Source organism: Meles meles, chromosome 2 (genome assembly GCF_922984935.1).
Source record: "Meles meles chromosome 2, mMelMel3.1 paternal haplotype, whole genome shotgun sequence".
NCBI lineage: Eukaryota > Metazoa > Chordata > Mammalia > Carnivora > Mustelidae > Meles > Meles meles.
Window position 1 is genome coordinate 6,823,543 of NC_060067.1, and position 22,390 is coordinate 6,845,932.

Sequence of the window (22,390 nt, forward strand, 5' to 3'; positions counted from 1 at the left end):
TAAACAATTTTTTAAAAATATGTGTTCAGTTAGTCACTCTCAGCCTTCGTTTTCTCTTGAGCAGACTTACATGCCCTCCTTAGATGAGCACAAAAAGCCTTCCATCAGTAAGACTCCATAACCTCCCCTGACTCATTTTTCTCAGCTCCTTCCGGGCTGCACATCCCCCTCCCAACATTTAGTCACACCAAACCTCTGGCCATCCCTTAAATCCACCAGACATTTCCAAGCCTTTGTACCTCTATACAGGCTTTTTTCTTTGTGTGTAAAGCCTTTCTTCCCCGCCTCCAGAAAAACTCTTCTTTCAGGATTTCAATCAAGTAGTGCGGTACCTATGGGACACTCTGGTTCCCCTAGGCTGGGTCGTCCTTTCCATGGCTTCCAGTGCTCGACTGTAAGAACGTTTTTATTCCTTTTAAAAGGGCTTATCTATTTGTCTCCCTTTTCAGTCTGTGAGTTCCCCAAGGGCAAATGCCCATGCCTCGTTTATTTTTGGATTCCTAGCACCGACCCTAGTTCCTGACATCCAGGTGGCAAATAAAAGTTTGTGGTATGGCCTGAGTGTCTTAGTCATGTCATAGTTTTGAGATGGAAGAGTCATAGTACATAAGCTTGTGATTTTGACAGGAATCCTATTAAATAATTTCAAGAAGTTTTTAAATATATTTCGTTTTGAGGATACTTTTTTTCCTAATACAACCTATAGACTTTTTTTTAATTTAAATCTATGAGTGGTTTGGGTTTTGGTTTTTTTTTTAGTTTTTTAAAATTTATTTACTCATGTAAATAATATCTACACCTAGCATGGGCCTTGAACTCATGACCCTGAGATCAAGAATCGCAGGCTCTACAGACTAAGCCAGCGAGATGCCCTTCTAAATAGGCTTTAAAAAAAAAAAAAATTTACTGCCTACATTTACTTCTTAATAACTTCACAAGAACCTGCCTCAACAATTAATAAACAGAATAGCCATTTTCCAAACCTAGTTGAGAAATTAATGGTGGTTTGCGCACAGTCTTGATTTTGTTTGTGCTCAGGTGTGATTACAGATTTCTTGTTTTGGGCTCATTCTATCCAGTTCTGTCATGACCTGAAGTGAAATGACGTTGTTGTTTTGTGAAATTGGTTTTTTGTTTTTTTTTTTTTTAATTTATTTTAGTAATCTCTACCGAAAACGTGGGGCTTGAACTCACACCCCTGAGATCAAGTGTTGCATGCTCTAGCCTACTAAGGCAGCCAGGTGCACCTGAAATTGTTTCCCTTAAGCGAGAGAATACCACTGTCCCTCTGCTAACGCCGGATCGGTTACTAAGTGACAGCTGTGAGGCTCCTTTTTTTCTTTCTCATCTGGTTCCAGCCGAAACTGGACTGAAATCTTCAGCTCCCACACCAGGTATGCATGATTTGGGGCAGTCAGTTTGACCGAGCCTGCTTCCTCCTCTGTGCAGCGCAGATAATTACAGGTCCTAATTTAGAGGGCTTTTCCGAGGATTAAATGAGTAATGCAAGCGAAGTGCCTGAACGTTGCCTGGCACCGAGTGAGCGATCACGCGTATTTTTGTATGAACAACACCCTAAGTCGTTAATGGATTCATTCATCACAGTTGTTTTTGCACACCGTGGAACTGCAGAAACGTATTTTCTCCGAATCACCAGCAACCTGTGCCCAAAGAGTCCCTATAAAGCTTACAACAAAGGCGGTCCTGTACATGTACACACAAATTAATTTGCATTTTAAAATCAATCAGCACGATTCCGTTTGATCCAGGCCACACCCCTTTTCCCTTGGGCGACCTTCGGTGGGTTGAAACAACCAAAAACTAAACAAAAACGATTTAAAGTTACAGCAAAAGAGCATCACGCAGCTCATCGTTCTCCCTTCCCCCAAAATGGGATTAGATGGTGCTCTCTACTCCCAAAGGAAAAAGCTTCTGTCCTTAGGCTGTTGGACTTAAAAAAAGATTAATTCTTATCTATTTGTTTCATAGGCGTGTCAGAATGACGATATAAACTAATGTCTCTGTTGGGGGGGAAGTCAAAACCTCGTGTAAACCACTAATAAGCAGTTCGGCGGTGAGACTAAGTTTGACACTCCGAGGCTCCCGTAGGCTCTCCGGTTTCTGCCCTTTTTTTTTTTTTTTTTTTTTAAGAGCCAACATGGCGCCGCCTACCGAGCGCCCCGTGGGCTGCTTCCGGTCGTTCTCGGAAGCAGGATTCCCCCACGCGGCGGACACGGTCGGTGGTTGCCGGCGGTGCGGGGTTTCTTGAAACTCTTCCTTGCGGAGCCCGTCAGCAGCCGACATGTCTAACAGAAACAATAACAAGCTGCCCAGCAACCTGCCGCAGCTGCAGAATCTGATAAAGCGGGATCCGCCGGCCTACGTGGAGGAGGTGGGAGTGCGGCGCGGCGCCGGGGCCCGGCAGGGGGAAGGCGTGGAAGGGAGCTGGGTCCGGGCTCGCCCCAAGTTCTTCGGTTAGGTCCAGGGATCCCTCGGGAGGAGACAGAAGGTTGAGGAAGGGACGTGTCTCTGGTTTCGTTCCCCACGTCGTGGAAATTTGCTGCCCGTCACTACTCTGTAGTCCCTGCTGCAAGGAAACACCCTTAGAGATTTTATTATTACTTATTTGCTTTGGGTTTTCTCTCCCGATCTCATAGAGTTGGAGGGACAGATGCCCCCTCCCCATCTCCAGCTTCCATGTAGATTTTCAGCCTTTTGCTTTCAGAGACCCCTAAGTTGAGTAAGTCGGTGGCACTGAGCCGTGTGTCCGTGAGCCTGCCGCCGGACGTCTGTGCACCCCCAGACGCAAGATGCAAAGCTGGCCGTGGGGACAGTTAAGGAGCAGGAAGGGGTCCCAGTCTGGAGGGATGTCAGTGCTCTAGAAGCAGCACCGACGGACAGAGGACACTTGCTGAGCGGAAGACAACGGGGCAGCAGTGTGTCAGGACAGAAGCAGTTTTCCAAGTCGGGAGAGTGGAGTTTTCTCCAGGAGAGAAGCAGCGTCGGAGTGGCTGGAGTGCTTTAAAAAAATACTACGTCCCGGGGGTACCTGGGTGGCTCAGTTGGATTAAAGCCTCTGCCTTCGCCGGGGGTCATGATCTTAGGTTCCTGGGATGGAGTCCAGCATCAGGCTCTCTGCTCAGCAGGGAGCCTGCTTCCTCGCTTCCGTGTCTCTCTCTCTCTCTCTCTCTCCCTCTCTGCCTGCCTCTCTGCCTACTTGTGATGTCTGTCTGTCAAATAAATGAATAAAATCTTTAAATATATATATATATATTATGTCCCGGCTCCTCCCAAGAGTCCTTAACTTCTCTGGTCTGGGGATTAGAGAGAGGGGAATAAGGGATGGCCTAGGAGTCCTGGACCTTTGTGGTGACTGATGAACGTTAAGGGGCGTGATGACACCAGTTCTTAACAATCTCAAGGCAGGTAGTGGTGGCTGGACTATGGCTATGAGGGGGAAGAAGTGAGATAAGGATCTTGCCGGGAGCACACGGAGTTCTGGGGTCCTCTCCTGTCAGTGATCAGTGATGCGGAGTCAGGAGAGCAGGGTCTTATCTGAAGCATGTAGGGGCTATAGGTGTTTTTCTTGACTCCTGGTCTTGGAGAAAGCTGGAGGCCTAAGAGTTTTGTTGGGGGAAATCAAGAATTTTGTTTTTTGACCATGCTAGTTTAGGATGTCTATTAACACAGATGCCAGGCAATTGGAGATAATGAATATGGAGTGCACTGGGCCCATTAGGGCTGCTAATACAAGTAGTCATTCTGAGGGTGCCTGGGTGGCTCAGTTAGCACCTGACTCTTGATTTTGGCACAGGTCATGATCTTGGCATCCTGGGATAGAGCTCTGTCATGGGCTCCCGTCTCAGCAGGGAGTCTGCTTGAAGAGTCTCTCCCTCTGCCACTCCCCCCACTCATGCTCTCTTTCTTTTTTTTAAATAAAGATTTTATTTATTTACTTGACAGAGAGAGCGCGAGATCACAAGTAAGCAGAGAGGCAGGCAGAGGAGGAGGGGAGAAGCAGGCTCCCTGCAGAGCAGAGAGCCCGATGCTGGACTCCATCCCAGGACCCTGAGATCATGACCTGAGTCGAAGGCAGAGGCTTTAACCCACTGAGCCACCCAGGCGCCCCATCTCTGTCTCTTTCTAAAAATAAAGAAATAAATCTTTAAAAAAACTACTCATTCTCACCGTGTCTCTCATACACTCACACAATTTAAAACTGTGCTCTGGGGCTGGAGAGTAGATATAGGGCATGAAACTGAGGCCTGGTGAGTTCCAACATTAGATTGCTGGGTTGTTAGAATTAAATATAATTAAATGAGATCATGTACATAATGACTTGGCATACAGCAAGCTGTTATCATTATTTTTGTGTATTGCTTTTGCAGTTGACACTTCCTATCTAGAACGTCAGAGTAAAATCTTTATTATTTGAAGGAAGACGGGGATTTTGACTGGAGAATTTTATATAGTTGCGATATAATTTATTCTGACCTATATTTTTCTGCTGCTGTGAGTGTTTACATATTGAATATGAGTTTTTGATTCTTGCTTTAATGTGCTTTACATCACATTACCGACGTTTCTAAAGATAAAGGAAAGGGTCTTTAGATTACGTATGATGTGCTCACATTTTTCCAAACTTATTTTGAAGAATGCCGGTGAGGAAAAGATGTTCCTGCACACTTTTTTTTTTTTAATATTTTTATTTATTTATTTGACAGAGAGAGAAGTCACAACTAGGCAGAGAGGCAGGCAGAGAGAGAGGGAGAAACAGGCTCCCCACTGAGCAGAGAGCCCGATGCGGGGCTCGATCCCAGGACCCTGAGATCATGACCTGAGCCGAAGGCAGAGGCTTAAACCACTGAGCCACCCAGGCGCCCCGTTCCTGCACACTTTTGCCATACCTTTTTCTCCATGCCACTGTCAGAGATGGCTACTAAGTAACTTCTCATTCTTTACTGAGAAATCCATGTAATAGAAGGTGACCAACTTAAATTTTATTTTCCTGCAGTTTCTACAGCAGTATAATCACTACAAATCCAACGTGGAGATTTTCAAATTGCAACCAAATAAACCTAGCAAAGAACTGGCGGAGCTGGTGATGTTTATGGCACAGGTAAGTCCGGTTGTTTTATACAGTTTGCAGACTCTTTTTCCAGTAATACCCACCCTTATTCCTGTCAGGAATGGAAATTTAATTAAAAAAATTTTTTCTAGGTTTCCCTTTTTGCAAATTTTATTTTCTCCCTAAACTGAATTAGAAGATTTTGCTGGAGCATTTTGCAGAACTGACCAAAGCAAAGCTTTGAGGCTGTTCCTTTTTTTTTTGTCAAATTCATCATAAGAGCAGATTCTAATTCGTGTCACACGTTTTACTAAGATTAGAAGAAATGTGAAAGAAGTCAGGAAATTAGCATGTAGAATAGAAAAATGATTGAAACCATCTGCTTCTGTGAAACAGCCTTTTACTCTCCTTTTGCAGAGCATCATGTGTATGTGCATATGAATTATAGGAGAGAAAGAAACTTCAGAAGAATCTTTGCTTTGTTACAGATTGGTCACTGCTATCCAGAACATTTAAGTAATTTTCCTCAAGAGCTGAAAGATCTTCTCTCCTACAATCACACTGTCTTGGATCCAGATCTTCGAATGGTAGGTCCGGTATTTGGATTGATCTGTTGTGCTGTATTTATGTGTGCAAATAGTATGTGTTTAAATGAGGACACCTCAGCTAAACATCTTCTTAAAATGTAAATCAGAATGTGTCACCTGTTCCTTAAAATCTTTCCGTGGCTTCTCATCTGTACTTAGAGTAAAACTCAAAATTACTAACATGGCCTGTAAGTCCCTATATGATCTGCTTAAGATTTTATTTTATTTTTTATTTTTAAAGATTTTATTTATTTATCAGAGAGAGAGACAGCGAGAGCACACAAGCAGGCAGAGGCGGAGAGAGAAGCAGGCTCCGTGCTAAGCAAGGAGCCTGATGCGGGACTCAATCCCAGGACCCTGGGATCATGACCTGAGCCAAAGGCAGCGGCTTAACCGACTGAGTCACCCAGGCGTCCCAAGATTCTATTTTTAAGTAATCTCTGTACTCAGTGTGGGGTCCGAACTCACAACCCTGAGATCAAGAGTTGGATGCTCTACCAACTGAGCTGGCCAGGGGCGCCTGCCAGTATTTTGGACCTCATCTCCTTTTTTGCTGCACTCCTCTCTCTCTGGTCTTCCTGTTCTTCCAGCATGCCAGCCCTGCCAGGATGTTCCTTTGAATGCGTGATTCCTTCTAGTCACTCAAATCTCTTATGCATTAAGAACCCTAATTATAATTTACAGTTTTTACGGTGCTGTATGTATTCATTTATTTTTAAATTTTAAGAGTTTGGGGACACCTGGGTGGCTCAGTGGGTTAAAGCCTCAGCCTTTGGCTCAGGTCATGATCTCAGGGTCCTAGGATCAAGCCCCACATAGGGCTCTCTGCTCTACAGGGAACCTGCTTCCTCCTCTCTCTCTGCCTGCCGCTCTGCCTACTTGTGATCTCTGTCTGTCAACTAAAAATATAAATAAATCTTAAAAATATAAATAAATAAATAAATTTGAAGAGTTTGAATGAAATTCAGTTCGAATTGGGCAGTGTCAAACCAGAATTGATTAGGAGCACTCCTATAATGCTTGATTTTGTAAATTTCCTCATTAACTGGCCAATTTGAGCATTTAAATCTTGTCGCTTTAGTGGTTGATACTCAGTCCTGGTGAGATCCCCTTTACCAGCCTCGTGCTCCCGTCTCCCTCACCTGTGGTGAGGTCGGCTGTTACTGGCCCCCAGCTATCCTTTCTCCGGTGCCTTGTCTCCGGCTAAGTGACAGCCCTTGCATCTGGGAGGTTGCCCTCTCAGCCCGTCGCCGGTACCTGGCTGTCCCAGAGGTACAAAGCCCAGCCTCTTCCCTCAGTGTGCGTCCAACTTTGTGTTACAGTTCGTGCTCCAGGGCTTCTGTGTGACTGGACTAAAGCCAAGGTCTCCAGCTAAGGACGCATCCTTGCTCAGCTTTTCTTTGGTCTGCTCTACCCTGCTTCCTTTACTTCTCTTCTAGAAGAGACCATCCCTCGACAAATCACTGTAATGAATCGGCCTCTGCTTCTTGGGAACCCAGCCGAAGGCATTTTCCGATTTCATACATCTGCCTTTCAGACACCCCTACAACAGGGAGAACTGACACAAGTATTATGATCACAAACATGTTAATATCTTATGCCAAAACTTATACTACCTGTGTAGATCAGTTTTGTTTCTTTCTCTTATATTTTCCCAGACTTTTTGTAATTCTACTGTTTTTATACTTCTTTAGGATTTTATTAATTTGATTAGGCCCGAAAGAAAAGATATCATCAGACAAGCCAGAGTTTCAAGGTCTGGGTTGTCAACTGAATGACTTTCAGTTGGATGTGGGACCAGCAGCACAGCCCAAGAGATTTCAGACTGTTAGTCAAAGGACGTCTACTTACGTCAGAAAACTTCAAGTCCCTATAGGTCATACAGATTGGGATTTTGAGTATGAGACTTAGTGTCTTCCCAAGGAATTAGGTTTCCTTTCAGTTTTGTGTGTCTCATAGTACCCAACCAAACCGGTCTGCAGGCATTGTCAAATAAGTAAATGTGTGTGTTTCTTTGTAGTTTTTTATCATGATTAATAGGTCTCTAAAAAATAATTGATGGAGATTTCCTTTCCTCGGAAACAAGGGATTGAGTCTGTGTAATTAGCATTCCTCTTTTTTTTTTTTTTAAATTAATTTATTTATTTTTATTTGCTTATTTACAGCATAACAGTGTTCATTGTTTTGGCATCACACCCAGTGCTCCATGCAGTACGTGCCCTCCCTATTACCCACCACCTGGTTCCTCAACCTCCCACCCCACCCCACCCCCTCCCACCGCCCCTTCATAACCCTCTGGTTGTTTTTCAGAGTCCATAGTCTCTCATGGTTCATCTCCCCTTCCAGTTTCCCTCAACTCCCTCTCCTCTCCATCTCCCCATGTCCTCCATGTTCTTTGTTATGCTCCACAAATAAGTGAGACCATATGATACTTGACTCTCTCTGCTTGACTTATTTCGCTCAGCATAATTTCTTCCAGTCCTGTCCATGTTGCTACAAAAGTTGGGTATTCGTCCTTTCTGATGGAGGCATAATACTCCATTGTGTATATGGACCACATCTTCCTTATCCATTCATCCGTTGAAGGGCATCTTGGTTCTTTCCACAGTTTGGCGACCGTAGCCATTGCTGCAATAAACATTGGGGTACAAATGGCCCTTCTTTTCACTACATCTGTATCTTTGGGGTAAATACCCAGCAGTTAGCATTCCTCTTTAAAGGATTCATTTTAAAAACTGATGGATCCTCCTTTTTTTTTTTTTTTTTTAAGATTTTATTTATTTATTTATTTGACACACAGAGCGAGCACAAGCAGGGGGAACAGCAGGCAGGGGGAGAGGCAGAAGCAGGCTCCCCGCTGAGCAGGGACCCTGATGCGGTGCTCCATCCCGGGACCCCGGGATCCAGACCTGAGCAGACACGTAACTGACTGAGCCACCTGGGCGTCCCTAAAGCAAACTGGTGGCTCCTCTTTCTAATTGGTGATTGTGATGACTGCCGGTCCTTAACAGCTGCTGGACTTTCTGCCTAGTGTTTTGTATTTTCCCAGGACTTTTGAATCATTCCCAAGTTTTTGTTCACTTTTTCCTACTTATACAGATAGAACAGACTTTGCTTCTTAACGGAAGAAATACCCATGTATTTTGTGGTGCCGAGGAGAGTACAGAGGGGAGAGACAGAGGGAAAGGGAAGGAGAGACTCTAAGCCGACTCGATGCTGAGCTTGGAGCCCACCGCAGGGCTCGATCTCCTGACCCTGAGATCATGACCTGAGCTGAAACCAAGAGTCAGACACTTAGGCAGCATTAACCAAAGATGCCCCTTGTTTCATTTCTTTTTTTAAGCGTTATTTATTTTTTTGTTCAAATTATTATCACCTGGCCAGTGGGAGCTTCTCAGTCCTTTTGACTAAGCTCCTCTTTTTAAAAATATTTTAATATTAAAATATTAACTATTTTATATTTAAATATTTAATATTAAAATATTAAATATTATGTTAAATAATATAAAATATTAAAATATTTTAAATATTTTATTTATTATTTTATTTATATATTAATTTTTAATATATTTTATTTATTTAATATATTTTATTTATTTATATATTAATATTTTATTTATTTATTTATTTATTTGACAGAGAGAGAGAGAGAGAGAAAGAGATCACAAGTAGGCAGAGAGAGAGGGGGAAGCAGGCTTCCCGCTGAGCAGAGAGCCCGATGCGGGGGCTCAATCCCAGGACCCCGGGATCGTGACCTGAGCGGAAGGCAGAGGCTTAACCCACTGAGCCACCCAGGTGTCCCTAAGCCCCTGTTATTTTTGAAGGCATCCTTACATTCTGGCAGAAATAATTCTAAAACCTTTTTTACTGCTTTTCCTGCTACAAGACTTGGAATCAACTGCTCGCCAAGGGTGACTTGTTGCATTCATGCAGAGCGGTAGTAGAAGCCAGCCTAGGGCGATCAGGGTACTTGTGGAAGTTGGTGGTCAGCGGGGGTGCTGTAAGTGCTGTTGGCTGGTCCTTGGTGCTAACGGTACGTCCAAGGCCTGTCTTGGAAGGTCGCAAATCCGGATGGATCATTCCAGTTGATTCTGTTCTTGTTACCCCACCTTTCTTACCTTTGTGCATTCATGGGTCACTAGGGGGTTGTCATATTTTTTTTTTTTAAAGATTTTATTTATTTATTTGACAGAGATCACAAGTAGGCAGAGAGGCAGGCAGAGAGAGAGGAGGAAGCAGGCTCCCTGCTGAGCAGAGAGCCCGATGCGGGACTCGATCCCAGGACCCTGAGATCATGACCTGAGCCGAAGGCAACGGCTTAACCCACTGAGCCACCCAGGCGCCCCGTCATATTTTTTTTCTTGAGATTTTATTTATTTATTTGAGACCTCTGAGAGAGCACAAGCAGGGAAGAGTCAGGGAGAGGGAGAAGCAGATTTCCCCGCTGAGCAGGGAGCCCGATGTGGCACTCGATCCCAGGACCCTGAGATCATGACCTGAGCCGAAGGCAGACACCTAAACAACTGAGCCACCCAGGCGCCCCGGGTTTGTCCTGTCTTGACACTTCCTTGACCTCCATGTGTAAAGCAGCCCCCGCAGTCGCTGCGTATCAGTGAACTACCGTTCTTCATGGCCCACGGCACTGTCTGCCGTGCACCTGTTTGTGTGCTTCCTCGCTCCTCAGTCACTCTCCTGCCCACGCCCAGGGGAAGGCCCGTGAGGGCAGAGACTCTTCTGTTCCAATGCCCAGAATAGTATCTAATTAGGAGCAGGTAGTGTGCTCTTTTGGGACATCCATGCTCCCTTTTCTCATCTTTATTTCATCATTATCACATGGTATGTGTTCTTTTCCTTCCTTAGACATTTTGCAAAGCTTTGATCTTGCTGAGAAATAAGAATCTCATCAACCCATCGAGTTTGCTGGAACTCTTCTTTGAACTTCTGCGTTGCCATGATAAGCTTCTGCGAAAGGTGAGCAGCAAAATTGCTTTTTCCCCCTCTTTTATATTTTCATTTTTCCTTGCAGTGACGTTAAAACTTATAGATTGAATTCTTTTTTTCTTTTTTTAAAAGATTTATTTGTTTATTTATTTGACAGGCAGAGATCACAAGTAGGCAGAGAGGCAGGCAGAGAGAGAGGAGGAAGCAGGCTCCCCGCTGAGCAGGGAGCCTGATGTGGGGCTCGATCCCGGGCCCTGAGCATGACCCAAGCCAAAGGCAGAGGCTTTAACCCACTGAGCCACCCAGGCGCCCCTAAAACTTACAGATTGAGTTCTTAATACTTCACGTTGTTGGATGCAGTTAAGAATAATTGTAAGAGGAAAAGGTCAGTGCTTGTGTGCATACACGTGGTGCCGCCAGCTCACATTTACTGAGTGCTTGGTTGTTCCCGGCTGCCATTCAGAGCTTCTTAAATACGTGTTTACTCACAACATGAGACCGGGTTTATTATTACTGTTACTTTGTAAATGAAAAGGCTGAGGCAGAGGAGGTAGAGTAAGATGGCCAGAGTCACGGGCCATGTTCGTGGGGAGGCAGGAATATCAACCTGGGCACTATGGCTCCAGAACCCGTGCCTTTTCAATCGTACTGCACCGACGAGCTAAATCAGAGCACGGACTGGACACCGCTAACTCTAACAGCCCCCATCCTATCTCCAAACACTTCTTTTGTTATTAAGATTTCCCTGTGACTTCATATTTGCTTGTATAAGTAATACTAGGGCTGAAGGTTTGTGAAAGAAATTGAAGAAAGAAAAATTTAAGTTTGCATTTATTAAAAAATTTTATTCCAGGTATTAAGAGACTGCCACCATTTGATTTTAGCAATTGTATTTCTGGGCCTAACTGTGAGATAAAAATTGTCTATGGGAGCATATTTTGGGCACCTGTGGTATTGGTATGCCAGTTAGGAGCTAAGTAAATGGAGCAGTTTTCCTTTATAAAAATAACTTTATTGTGATATAATTCACATATGATTCATCTATTGGAAGTGTACAGTTCAGTGGTTTTTAGTATATTCACAGAGTTTGCACCCATCACTACAGTCAATTTTGGAGAATTTTTATCCCCCTCAAATATCCCATTCCCATTAGCATTCACTCCCCATTTCCCCCTCTTTCTCAGGCCTGGGTAAACCACTAATCTAGTTTTGTCTCTAGATTTGTCTGTCCCGGGTATTCCATATAAATGGAATCAGCAACATGTAGTATTTGTGTCTGGCTTCTTTCACTTAGCATCTTGCTTTCAGAATTCATCTGTGTTGTTGAGCGTGTCAGTACGCCTTCCTGTTTGCTGTTGGGTAGCACTCCGTCGTATAGGTGTACCACACTTTGTCTTTGCATCGGCTGGCGGACAGTTGGGTTGTTGCCACTTTTGGGCTATTACGGAGAATGCTGCTCTGAATGTTTGTGTGAAAATACATTTCATTTTTCTTGGGATTGTTGGGTCATATGGTAACTCCTTGTTCAACCTTTTGAGGGCAACTTCCCTTTTGCATTTTTGCTGCTGCTTTGTGTTTTGTTTATGGTGCTTTATAATGAAAAGTAGGTAAAATTAAATTCTCCCACGCATTTACTTTTCTCCAAACTGAGCAAGGTTAGAAATGTTAGTTAAATGTGTGTGTTTTTGTTTCCTTTCCTTAGACTTTATACACACATATCGTCACCGATATCAAGAACATCAATGCAAAACACAAGAACAATAAAGTGAACATAGTAAGTACCCTTTTGTTGCCCATGTTCGCAGTATGCAACCGTTATACATATGTTATACATATTATATGTTACACATATTATACATTGTACATGTTATACCTATAATACAGGGTACATGTTATACCTATAATATAATATAATAATATTAAGTCTTCTTTCTCCTCTTTTTCTTAAGGTGTTGCAGAATTTCATGTACACCATGCTAAGAGACAGCAATGCAACTGCAGCGAAGATATCTTTGGATGTGATGATTGAGCTCTACAGAAGAAACATCTGGTAACGTATATGTGTGTCTCTCTTGAGAAGGAGACTCTCATTCATTTATAATTACTACAAAGTACACAGACAAATATTTTTCTTGATCTCTGTCACAGATTACGTTGGAAATTTTTAAAAAACAGCAATCCAAATAACTAATAACGTCAGCAACCGTTTCTTGAGCCGCCTACGCCTCATATGATCTCTTTCAGCCTTCAGAACAACACAATGCAGCTTATCTGGGGTTATCCCCATTTTGTAGGTGACAAAACTAAAGTCCATGGAGTGTGAGCTTAGTAGTTAGGCAAGGGCAGAGCTGAACTTCAGACCCAGATGTCAGACTGCGAAATCTGTGCTCTTTCTACTCTGCCCCTCTGAGGATTTTCAAGTCCGTTAATCCCATGTATGTAAATTATCAGGCTCTGCAAACTTTGATTTATTGATACATTGCTCCCAATTCATGTTTTTTTTACTATAAAAGTAATATTCATTGCAACAAAAAATTAGGAGAAGCTAGAAAGTTTTTAAATCTTTTTTGATAGTTTCATCACCCAGAGGTGATCACTGTTTATACTTATGATATTTTTCTCCTGTTTTTTTCTTTACTGTGGATTTTTTTTTAAAGATTTATTTATTTATGGGGCTCCTGTCAGTTGTTAAATGTCTGCCTTCAGCTCTGGTCATGATCCCAGGGTCGTTGGATCAAGCCCAGCATCGGGCTTTCTACTAGGCGGAAAGCCTGCTTCTCCCTCTCCCACCGCCCTTGTTTGTGTTTCCTCTCTTGCTGTGTCTCTTTCTGTCAAATAAATAAATAAAATCTTCAAAAAATAAAAGATTTATTTATTATACAAAGAGAGAGCGTATGCACACACAAGCAGGGGGAGGGTGAGGACAGAGGAGAGGGAGAGAAATCCTTAAGCAGACTCCTGTTGAATGCGGAGCCTCACATGGGGCTAGATTCCAAGACCCTAAGGTCATGGCCTGCTGAAATCAAGAGCCGGCCACTTAGCCAGCTGAGCCACCCAGATGCCCCCTTTAACATGTGAATTTTTAGGTACGGTTAGATTTTGCAGTACTATTAAGTTTTTATTCATTTTTTTGTTTCTCTTATCTTGACTATGTTCCTGTGTCATTAAAAATTTTTCAAAACAACCCGTACTAAATGGCTGCAAAATTTTCTGACATAAGACTGGGTTAAGGTTTAATTAAATGTTTACCTATGGTTGACAATTTAGCAATCCATGCCTTTTTTTTTCCTATGACTGTTTATTTTTTGCAACCCACAACTTTTTTTTATTTTTATTTTATTTTATTTGTTTTAAGATTTTATTTATTTATTTGACAGACAGAGATCACAAGTAGGCAGAGAAGCGGGCAGAGAGAGAGGAGAAAACAGGCTCCCACGAAACAGAGAGCCCCATGCAGGGGGCTGATTCCAGAACCCTGGGATCATACCTGAGCTGAAGGCAGAGGCTTTAACCCACTGAGCCACCCAGGCGCCCCAACCCACAGCGTTTTAAACTGTGGAGTCTAACACGCAGGAATACATATCGTCTGTTTTGTGCCATTGTCAATGCTTTGCAATGCAAGAGAATGAAAATTTACTTGGAAAACACTCATATATGTCTTACCCCAGGAATGATGCCAAAACGGTCAATGTGATCACAACTGCATGCTTCTCCAAGGTCACCAAGGTGAGCGTCTGCAGGGCTGTGTGAAGGCCGTGAGCAGCAGGAGACGGGCATGGGAGGAAGAGGTGCCGTATGGGCACGCAGTTCGCGTTTGGTCGTGCTGCTCCCTTTGTGTTTAGGCTGCTTCCCTGGGTCGTCTGTGCTTTAGAGGAGGCAAACGAAGTTAGGAGTTTTTTAAATGCTTTGTGGTAAACGATAGCCTTAGTGTTTGTTTTCTCCTATAATTCTTGACTGTTCCTTTGGGCCTGGGCACAGCTGAAAGAAATTTAAGAACATGTTTGACTTTTTGTTAGAAAGGCTACAGTGTCACTTTTTGGGGTAGAGGCAGGGATATAGAAATTCCTGGTAGTCTACTTAAAGGGTAACTGCATAGAGCCTGGCTGTTCTTATCTAAATATATCTTTTTAAAATTATATATACTTTTGGGACAAATAATGTTATAACAACATTATGTTTTAATTGAGAAAAATGGGCCCAAATCCCATCAGTCTGATTTTGTTCCTTCAGATCCTAGTTCTGTGCGAGAATAATGCATACACGAAAGTATTTATTCTTTGTTATAAGCTGGGGTGACTAATTGACTTTGTTCTGATTGGTCTTTAGATATTAGTTGCTGCTTTGACATTTTTCCTTGGGAAAGATGAAGAGGAGAAGCAGGACAGCGACTCAGAATCTGAGGTTATACGTTCAACCATAGATGCTTCTGAGCTTGACCGTAGTCTATCAGATTTCATTGGTGCTCTCAGTACAGATTATAAAATCTGTGACTGCTCAAGTTAGAAAGACGCTTACATATTACCTTTATCTTTTATTGTGTTCTGCCATGCTGAGATTTCATTCTATTTAGAATTTGTCACTTACATTCACTAAGATCGGTTAAAGAACTAATTGGATTCATTTAGCCTTGTTCTTAGTTCAAAAGCTATACCTCTAACTCATATAAACTTAGAATGAAAATTGCTGCCAGTGTATTTTTTGAGATGATGTCAGTATCATAGGGTATTTAGAGAAGGAGAGGAATAATATCATGGCATCTTTTTAAAAGGCAAAAATGAAGATATATGTCATGAAATTTTCTTTATTAAAAAATATTTTTTAGTCAAATCAAAAAATTCTAAGAAAAAATATCCTTTCTCATATTAGCATTGTGGTAACAGTACGAGACAATGTAATAAGCTCTTTTAACTCATTTTGTTATTAAATAATGTATGAATAATATATTCTTATTGTAAAAAAAATTACAGATACTATAGGTAAAAGTTTTCTTGATCCTGTCTTATTCGTACTTACCTGTTTTATCTCACAGATAACCATTTTATTTCCCATGCATTTTTGTGTGTATATGTATATTAGATCTTTGAAATATATATAAATAATATGTGCGTTAGTCTGCAACCTGCTTTCTTTGTGTTGTATGTATAGATATACCAATGCATTTAGTACATGCAGATCTACCTCATTCTTTTAACCTCCACATATTCCAGAATATGAATGTCTTATAGCTTTCGCATTTTCCTAATGATAGTGTTTCCAGTTTCTTTTTTCAAATAAAAATGAAGTTGTAGTGTATACTTGGGTAAGAATTAAAAGCAGAATATAAAAACAAAAATCAGTGTTTAGTGACAATCTTTATATGTACCTGTTTGGACACATAGGCAAATCTTTTTTATTGAATTTTAAGTCATGCTCATTTTTGATAGCAGTTGCAGAGTATAAATGCAAAGAAGTCTCTGAAAGCCTTACTGTTTGCTTCTATGCAGATTTTCCTTGTTTACAAAGTAGTTTCTTCTTCAGGATGAAGGACCAACAGCTAGAGACGTTCTAGTGCAATATGCCACAGGGAAGAAAAGCTCCAAACACAAGAAAAGGCTGGAAAAGGCTATGAAAGTACTCAAGGTGAGACTTGAACCTGGCCAATGAGGTAGGAATCATTAGACTATAGAATATGGGGTTTTTTAGCAAAAGCTCTTAAGAATTTGAAATAAATAGCATTTTCAAGAAACTTAGAAATGTGTGATGAATTTTTAAGTACTGGTTTTTGAGATGATGAAATGTTTCAGCTCTAGCAAAATCTGTGACTTGAGTAAATTTGATTAAACTCACTTTTCACTTGTGATCAAGATGGCCTATATTAGGATGTTTTTGCTAGGTTTGTCTTCTCAGAAGAGTATACCAATGAACTACCTTTTATATTTTATAATGGTTAGTCTGAAAACTCATTAATTTAGCCCTTCTTTGTCTCTAAATGTTTATATTTCTAAGTTCTTTTAAGTCTCACAGGTGGAGATTATGCTGGAATGCTGGAACATTTCTGAGGTTTAATGTAAAAAGACAAAAACCACCTTTAGTTCTAGTTGAAAGAAAGTTTTTGAAACAAATTTGTTGTAGGTTCCCCTCCTGCAATAGTGTGGGGTAATGTACATGTTCTTCTTCTCATTTTATTTCAGAAACAAAAAAAGAAGAAGAAACCAGAGGTGTTTAACTTTTCAGCTATTCATCTGATTCATGATCCCCAAGGTATTGTAATTATGACTTGCCAAGTTCCTTTCTGGCCTTTTCTCTGGCTGTTACCAAGGAATATAAGCTCCCTGGCACTTAATAAACAGTAATTGTTGTTACCAGTTGGTTGTAGCCTGGGGAATTATGTTCTAAAGTTGTAATTCCCAGTCCACAGCAGAAGAAGAATGTGGAAGAAGAGTTCTTTGTGTCTTTAACGAACAGTCGTGGTAGGACATTGTTCTTGACTCAACCAAAACGTGATAACCTCTTGTCGGGGCAGATTCTGCTTTAGTAAGTCTAGGATGGGGCCTGAGGTACTGTATCTCTAACAAGCTACCAGGTAGACCAGCTACCGCTGGTCTGTGGACCCCACTTTGGGAAGCAACGCTCTGAGAACTGTTAAGTGGACTCTTATCAGTCAGTCAAGATGTGGATGCTCAAAATCTTGGGGATCCTTCAGACTTAACTTCGGGCACCAGTTAAAGTCCATTCACCTGCGCGTGAATCTTTTCACCTTCTGTGATGCTGCTGTTCGTAACCGTCCTGGTTCAGCAGAGTGATTTCAGGCACAGTCACTGATCTGCCACACTCACTCACACTCACTACCACAGTCACTGATCTAACAACTGCCTCTCTCTACACCTGTCAGATAAGGCTGTACAGACCGTGGACTCACAGTGTACTTCTCCGATCTTCTGCTTTCCAGATTTTGCAGAAAAACTGCTAAAGCAGCTAGAGAGCTCTACGGAGAGGTTTGAGGTGAAAATGATGCTCATGAACCTCATCTCCAGATTGGTGGGAATTCACGAGGTTTGAATTGCATTACGTTTCTCATTTTGGTGAGGATATTAGAAATAGAATTATTCCTGGTGGAAGGAAAGCCACTAAGGTAGAACAGCGGCTTAATTTTATCCCTCAAAACCATTTAAACCCATACAATGTAGAGAAGAATAAAATCTTCCAGTCAGAAAATAGCAATTTTTATCACTTTGTTTTCTTATTAGTAAATATGGATCTTAAATTCTACATGTATTTTTATGGACAGGCTATTTTGTGTTCTGATTTTCTACTTTATTTGATCGACATGTACGTTTTTCTGAGCCATCATAACCCATGTATTTTTATCAACTATTACTCCATTTTGCAGTTTCTTTATCCCTTTATAGCTTTACTGACTTCCAGACCACTCTGGTGGGAGATTTTCAGTGTTCGCAAACCTGAATTCTCTGCTCATTTATTTCATGTTGAGTTACATTGTAGGAGCTCCGTGGTGGTATTTTGTGTACATACATACGCATATCTGTGTGGTGTGTACATTCGGAAACTTCACACATACTCACAGGCCAACAGCTATTGTAGAAAATGAGATTTCTGGAAAGTTAGGCCATGATGAAATGGCATTGAAGTTGTTCCCTATCATCTCACTCTTGAGATTTGCTGCTGTGTACATCACTGAATGTGTTCCCTTCTTCAGAATGTTTTTTTAAAATTTATTTTTTAAAGCTTTTAAAATTTATTTACTTTTATGTAATCACACCCAACATGGGGCTTGAACTCGTGACCCTGAGATCAGGAGTTGCACACTCTTGCAACTGAGCCAGCCAGGCACCCCCTTCGAAAAGTTTATTCAAAGAAGAAAAGTAAAACAGCCTTATTTGTTGAAAATCTAGCAGTGTCCACATATATTCAGTTAAAAATGAAAGTATATGTGAGTGAAAGCCCTTGTTCTCTTTTTCTAAGAAAAACTTAACATCTTAATGAATAAAATGCCTTTTCTCCATGAGCTGTAGTCCTACAACAGGATTACCAGGTGAATTTATGTTTTATTTGTGCAGAAATTTCATGTCAGGCCTGAATTTGAGCTTCATAGGAAAGCAGAAGCAATTCTGCTTCTGTAATTTAAGCATGATTTGACAGAAACGATACTGGATTTCACAACTGACTACAGCTGAGCATCCGTCTTTACACTGAATCTACGTCTTCCTTATTACTGGTCTGGTCCCGGTTTTGCTTTGTGGCTAAATAGAAAAAAAACAACTTCTTCTGACATGGTGAACTTTAAGTAAGACAAGTCCCTTTCCAAAGTTTCTCTCCTTGTCGGTAAAGATTACAGCTGCTTTGGTGAACATTTTGTAATGTATGGTAATGTCAAATCACGATGCTGTATGTCAACTACCGTTTTTAAACTACAGTTGCTTTAGTAACTAGACTCTGTCGCCTTTATTTAGGTGGACACCAGACTGCTAGTGTCTTCTCTGTAAAATACAGAGCTCAGAGTAGGGTTGAGCTAAATAGTGAGCTTCCTCCAGTGTGATTGGACTGGTTTCCAGTAATAAAATGAGAACCGTGGGGTTTGGGTGATTAAATTATACCACGTGCTATTCAGGCTCGAGTTACTATTTTATCCCTTGCTTTGGAGCCTTAATATCATTGCTGTTCCTTCCTATAATCCTCTTTATCTTTGAAGACTTAAAAAAGTTAGTTCTGCAGCCACACCAATTTTAAAAGCAGAAGAATGTTACATTTTGGTTGCCTTTTTTCCTTCTGGTTTATTGTGCATGTACTTCTTCCTTGACATAATGAGGAGAGCAGCAACATGCCCTCCCTTTCCTTGGGTAACACAGTACATTGGATCGTGAATACTTGTTGAGAAAAAACAAAAATAAAAAATGATCCCTAGTTAGTTGAGGTTGGTGATAAAATTGCGTTAGGGAAAAATAAAACTCTAGAGCATCAGTTACATAAATATTAAAGATTATGCTTCTTTCCACAGCTTTTTCTCTTCAATTTCTACCCCTTTCTGCAAAGGTTTCTGCAGCCCCACCAAAGAGGTAAGCTTCCCACTTGCCATGTTCCTTTGCTAACCTTGGGTTGGAATAACTACCCATGCCTTTTGTTTTGGAATTATTAAAGGCAAGAGTTAAGAGTAAAATGTGTTCTGTTTAAGAAAAGGGGAGGGAAACCCTTTTGTTTTCTTTACCCCCGTCTGCCACGGGTTAATTGTTCTGCTTATCAACTTAAGAAACAGTTATTTTTAGAAGACAAAACACTGGATTCTCAAAGCAAGTCTTTTTGTAATATTTTAAACAGGTAGAAAGTTCTAAACAATAAATCTGACCTACTGTAACTGTAATAGATACCAGAATTTTGTTACCTTATCATTGTCCGCACATGTATTCTCAGTGAAAAACAACATAAGGGCAGGAAAGAAGAGATGGTCGCTTTTGCCTTTGACCTTGAACCAAGATAGAAAGGAAGCCAGCATTTGTTGGACATCTGACATGAGCCAGGTGCTGTGCTAAGTGCTCTGCTTAATCATCTCATCAGATCCTCGCTTCAGTCCTGTGAGGTGTAGAAATAAAAAGACCAGGGTCCCTCGGCAAATAAATGGCAAATTGGGATTCACCTCACTTCTCCCTTTTGCCGGAGGTCTTGTTCCTAATATACACTGCCCCTTTGAAGGGAGAGCATGCGTATATATTTATGTTTTTAGTTACTCATTTATTTAGTGATTTCTAGGCTGGACATTGAGTTAGTCGCTAAGAATTCCACGGAGAACATAAAGGATGTCCTCACCTCCGTAGAGCTTACAATGTGGAGGGAGATCCGGAGAGTGCTGTGTGTAAAATGTCTACACGAAGATAAGTATTTTGAGGAAAAGGGAAGAAAAAAGACAGTACAGAGTGCTGGGGCAGGTTTTAGGTTAGAATATATCAGGAAAGGCATTTCGAAACGGCAGCGACTGAGCAGGGACCTGAGGGAAGCGAGGTGTGAGCCATGCAGGGCTCTGGGCTGGGGGTTCCGGCTGGAGTGAAGCAGCCGTAGCGTCTAAGGCGAGAACGTCCTTGCTGTGTTTAGTAATAGTCCTGAGAGGCAGAGCAGTAAACCAACTGTGATCTTTCTGCTCTCTTACATTTCTAGAAGTAACAAAGATCCTTCTGTATGCTGCCCAGGCATCTCATCACTTAGTACCCCCCGAGGTGAGAACTCTTACCCTTACTTCTGTCTCCTCGCCATGCCACTGCAAACTGTCTCATGGCGGCTTTCCCCACAGGGCTGGTTTTTCTTCGGAAGAAAAGTGTCTCTTCTGGAAGAGACACTAACTCTTAAAGAGATGGACATACAAGTTTAGTTATAGAAACTGAAAAAAAGAATTTTTCTGTAGAAAAGTAAAGTTCATTTTAGAAAAGTTGTTGAGAATTCTGACTTTAATTGCTATATCTTTTGTCAGAGAATATCAGTAAATTAAAAAAGAGTACCAGCAAACTTATTTATAGTAATTATTTTTCAACGCTGATAATTCCTTTCTTTGATTAAAATAGCATTGGAGGGGCACCTAGGTGGCTCAGTTGGTTAAACATCCAACTCTTGATCTCAGCTCAGGGCTTGACCCTCAGGCTCATGAGTTCAAACCCTGTCTTGGGCTCCATGCTGGGTATAGGGCCTACTTAAAAATAAATAAAATAGAATAAAATAAAGCAAAATCATTGGGTTGTCCTGAGTCAAAGCAACTGTTTAAATCCAACTTGAAAAATAATATTAATAGAGAGCAGAATTTAAGGATAGCCAGGAAGACTGCTACCCAAAGTATTTTTTTTTTTTAATATTTTATTTATTTGACAGAGAGAAATCACAACTAGGCAGAGAGAGAGGAGGAAGCAGGCTCCTTGTGGAGCAGAGAGCCGGACGTGGGGCTCAATCCCAGGACCCTGGGATCATGACCTGAGCTGAAGGCAGAGGCTTTAACCCGCTGAGCCACCCAGGCGCCCCTACCCAAAGTATTTTTATCTGTCTTTCTCAGTCTTGATTCCTTCCAACTCCCAGACTGAGGATGGAAGACTGTTTTACGTGAATGGTCTATTGTCCCTTCATCCTCACGTTTGAGTAGATAGACGCATTTCATCAGCACTCATCTCTTTTCTTTTATTCCCAATTCAGATCATTCAGTCAGTGCTCATGACTGTGGCCAACAATTTTGTCACCGACAAGAACTCTGGGGAGGTCATGACAGTAGGGTATGTAGAATGTACCTGGAGGCAGAGGACATGTTTTTAATGGACTATTGACCCTGGAAGTCCCCAATTTATATACCTTTTGATTTAGTCTTTTTAGGAAACCTTAGATTGAACCATCTGAGACTGATGTTTGGGCTTTTTAAATTCATTTTCCTTTTCTAGAATCAATGCTATAAAAGAGATAACAGCTCGATGTCCTCTAGCCATGACTGAAGAACTTCTCCAAGACCTGGCTCAGTATAAAACACACAGAGATAAGAGTAAGATGCCTGTTTTTCTCCATACATCAAAGAATATCAACTGACTCTTCTTTCTCAATAGACTCTCTGCTCTGGAGTTCCTAATGAAAGGGGTTATTTTACAGATGTGATGATGTCTGCTAGAACTTTGATTCAGCTCTTCCGAACACTGAATCCCAAGATGTTGCAGAAGAAATTCCGGGTGAGTGAGACATGCATATGTTGATCAAAGGTTACAGTCTGAGAAGGTGAGACTAGCTTCGTACAGTGTGAGTTTTAGTGTTTCTGGAGCTTCCACTATGAGTTCTGGTCATTTTA

The 22,390-nt window shown here is 41.5% G+C and overlaps 1 protein-coding gene across 1 annotated transcript in view; it reads left to right on the forward strand.

The window, feature by feature from the left end:
• The first annotated feature begins 2,176 nt into the window (after nucleotides 1-2,176).
• Nucleotides 2,177-22,390, forward strand: part of SDAD1 (SDA1 domain containing 1) — a 29,699-nt gene continuing 9,485 nt past the window's right edge. The window contains exons 1-16 of the mRNA XM_045993466.1: nucleotides 2,177-2,392; nucleotides 5,015-5,119; nucleotides 5,557-5,655; nucleotides 10,516-10,626; nucleotides 12,299-12,370; nucleotides 12,546-12,646; nucleotides 14,265-14,322; nucleotides 14,923-14,997; nucleotides 16,114-16,215; nucleotides 16,767-16,836; nucleotides 17,525-17,628; nucleotides 19,592-19,649; nucleotides 20,740-20,798; nucleotides 21,757-21,833; nucleotides 21,996-22,093; nucleotides 22,198-22,274. Of these exons, the coding sequence (XP_045849422.1) occupies nucleotides 2,303-2,392; nucleotides 5,015-5,119; nucleotides 5,557-5,655; nucleotides 10,516-10,626; nucleotides 12,299-12,370; nucleotides 12,546-12,646; nucleotides 14,265-14,322; nucleotides 14,923-14,997; nucleotides 16,114-16,215; nucleotides 16,767-16,836; nucleotides 17,525-17,628; nucleotides 19,592-19,649; nucleotides 20,740-20,798; nucleotides 21,757-21,833; nucleotides 21,996-22,093; nucleotides 22,198-22,274 (1,356 nt within the window). The 5' untranslated portion in view covers nucleotides 2,177-2,302. The remainder of the gene's footprint in view (nucleotides 2,393-5,014; nucleotides 5,120-5,556; nucleotides 5,656-10,515; nucleotides 10,627-12,298; nucleotides 12,371-12,545; nucleotides 12,647-14,264; nucleotides 14,323-14,922; nucleotides 14,998-16,113; nucleotides 16,216-16,766; nucleotides 16,837-17,524; nucleotides 17,629-19,591; nucleotides 19,650-20,739; nucleotides 20,799-21,756; nucleotides 21,834-21,995; nucleotides 22,094-22,197; nucleotides 22,275-22,390) is intronic.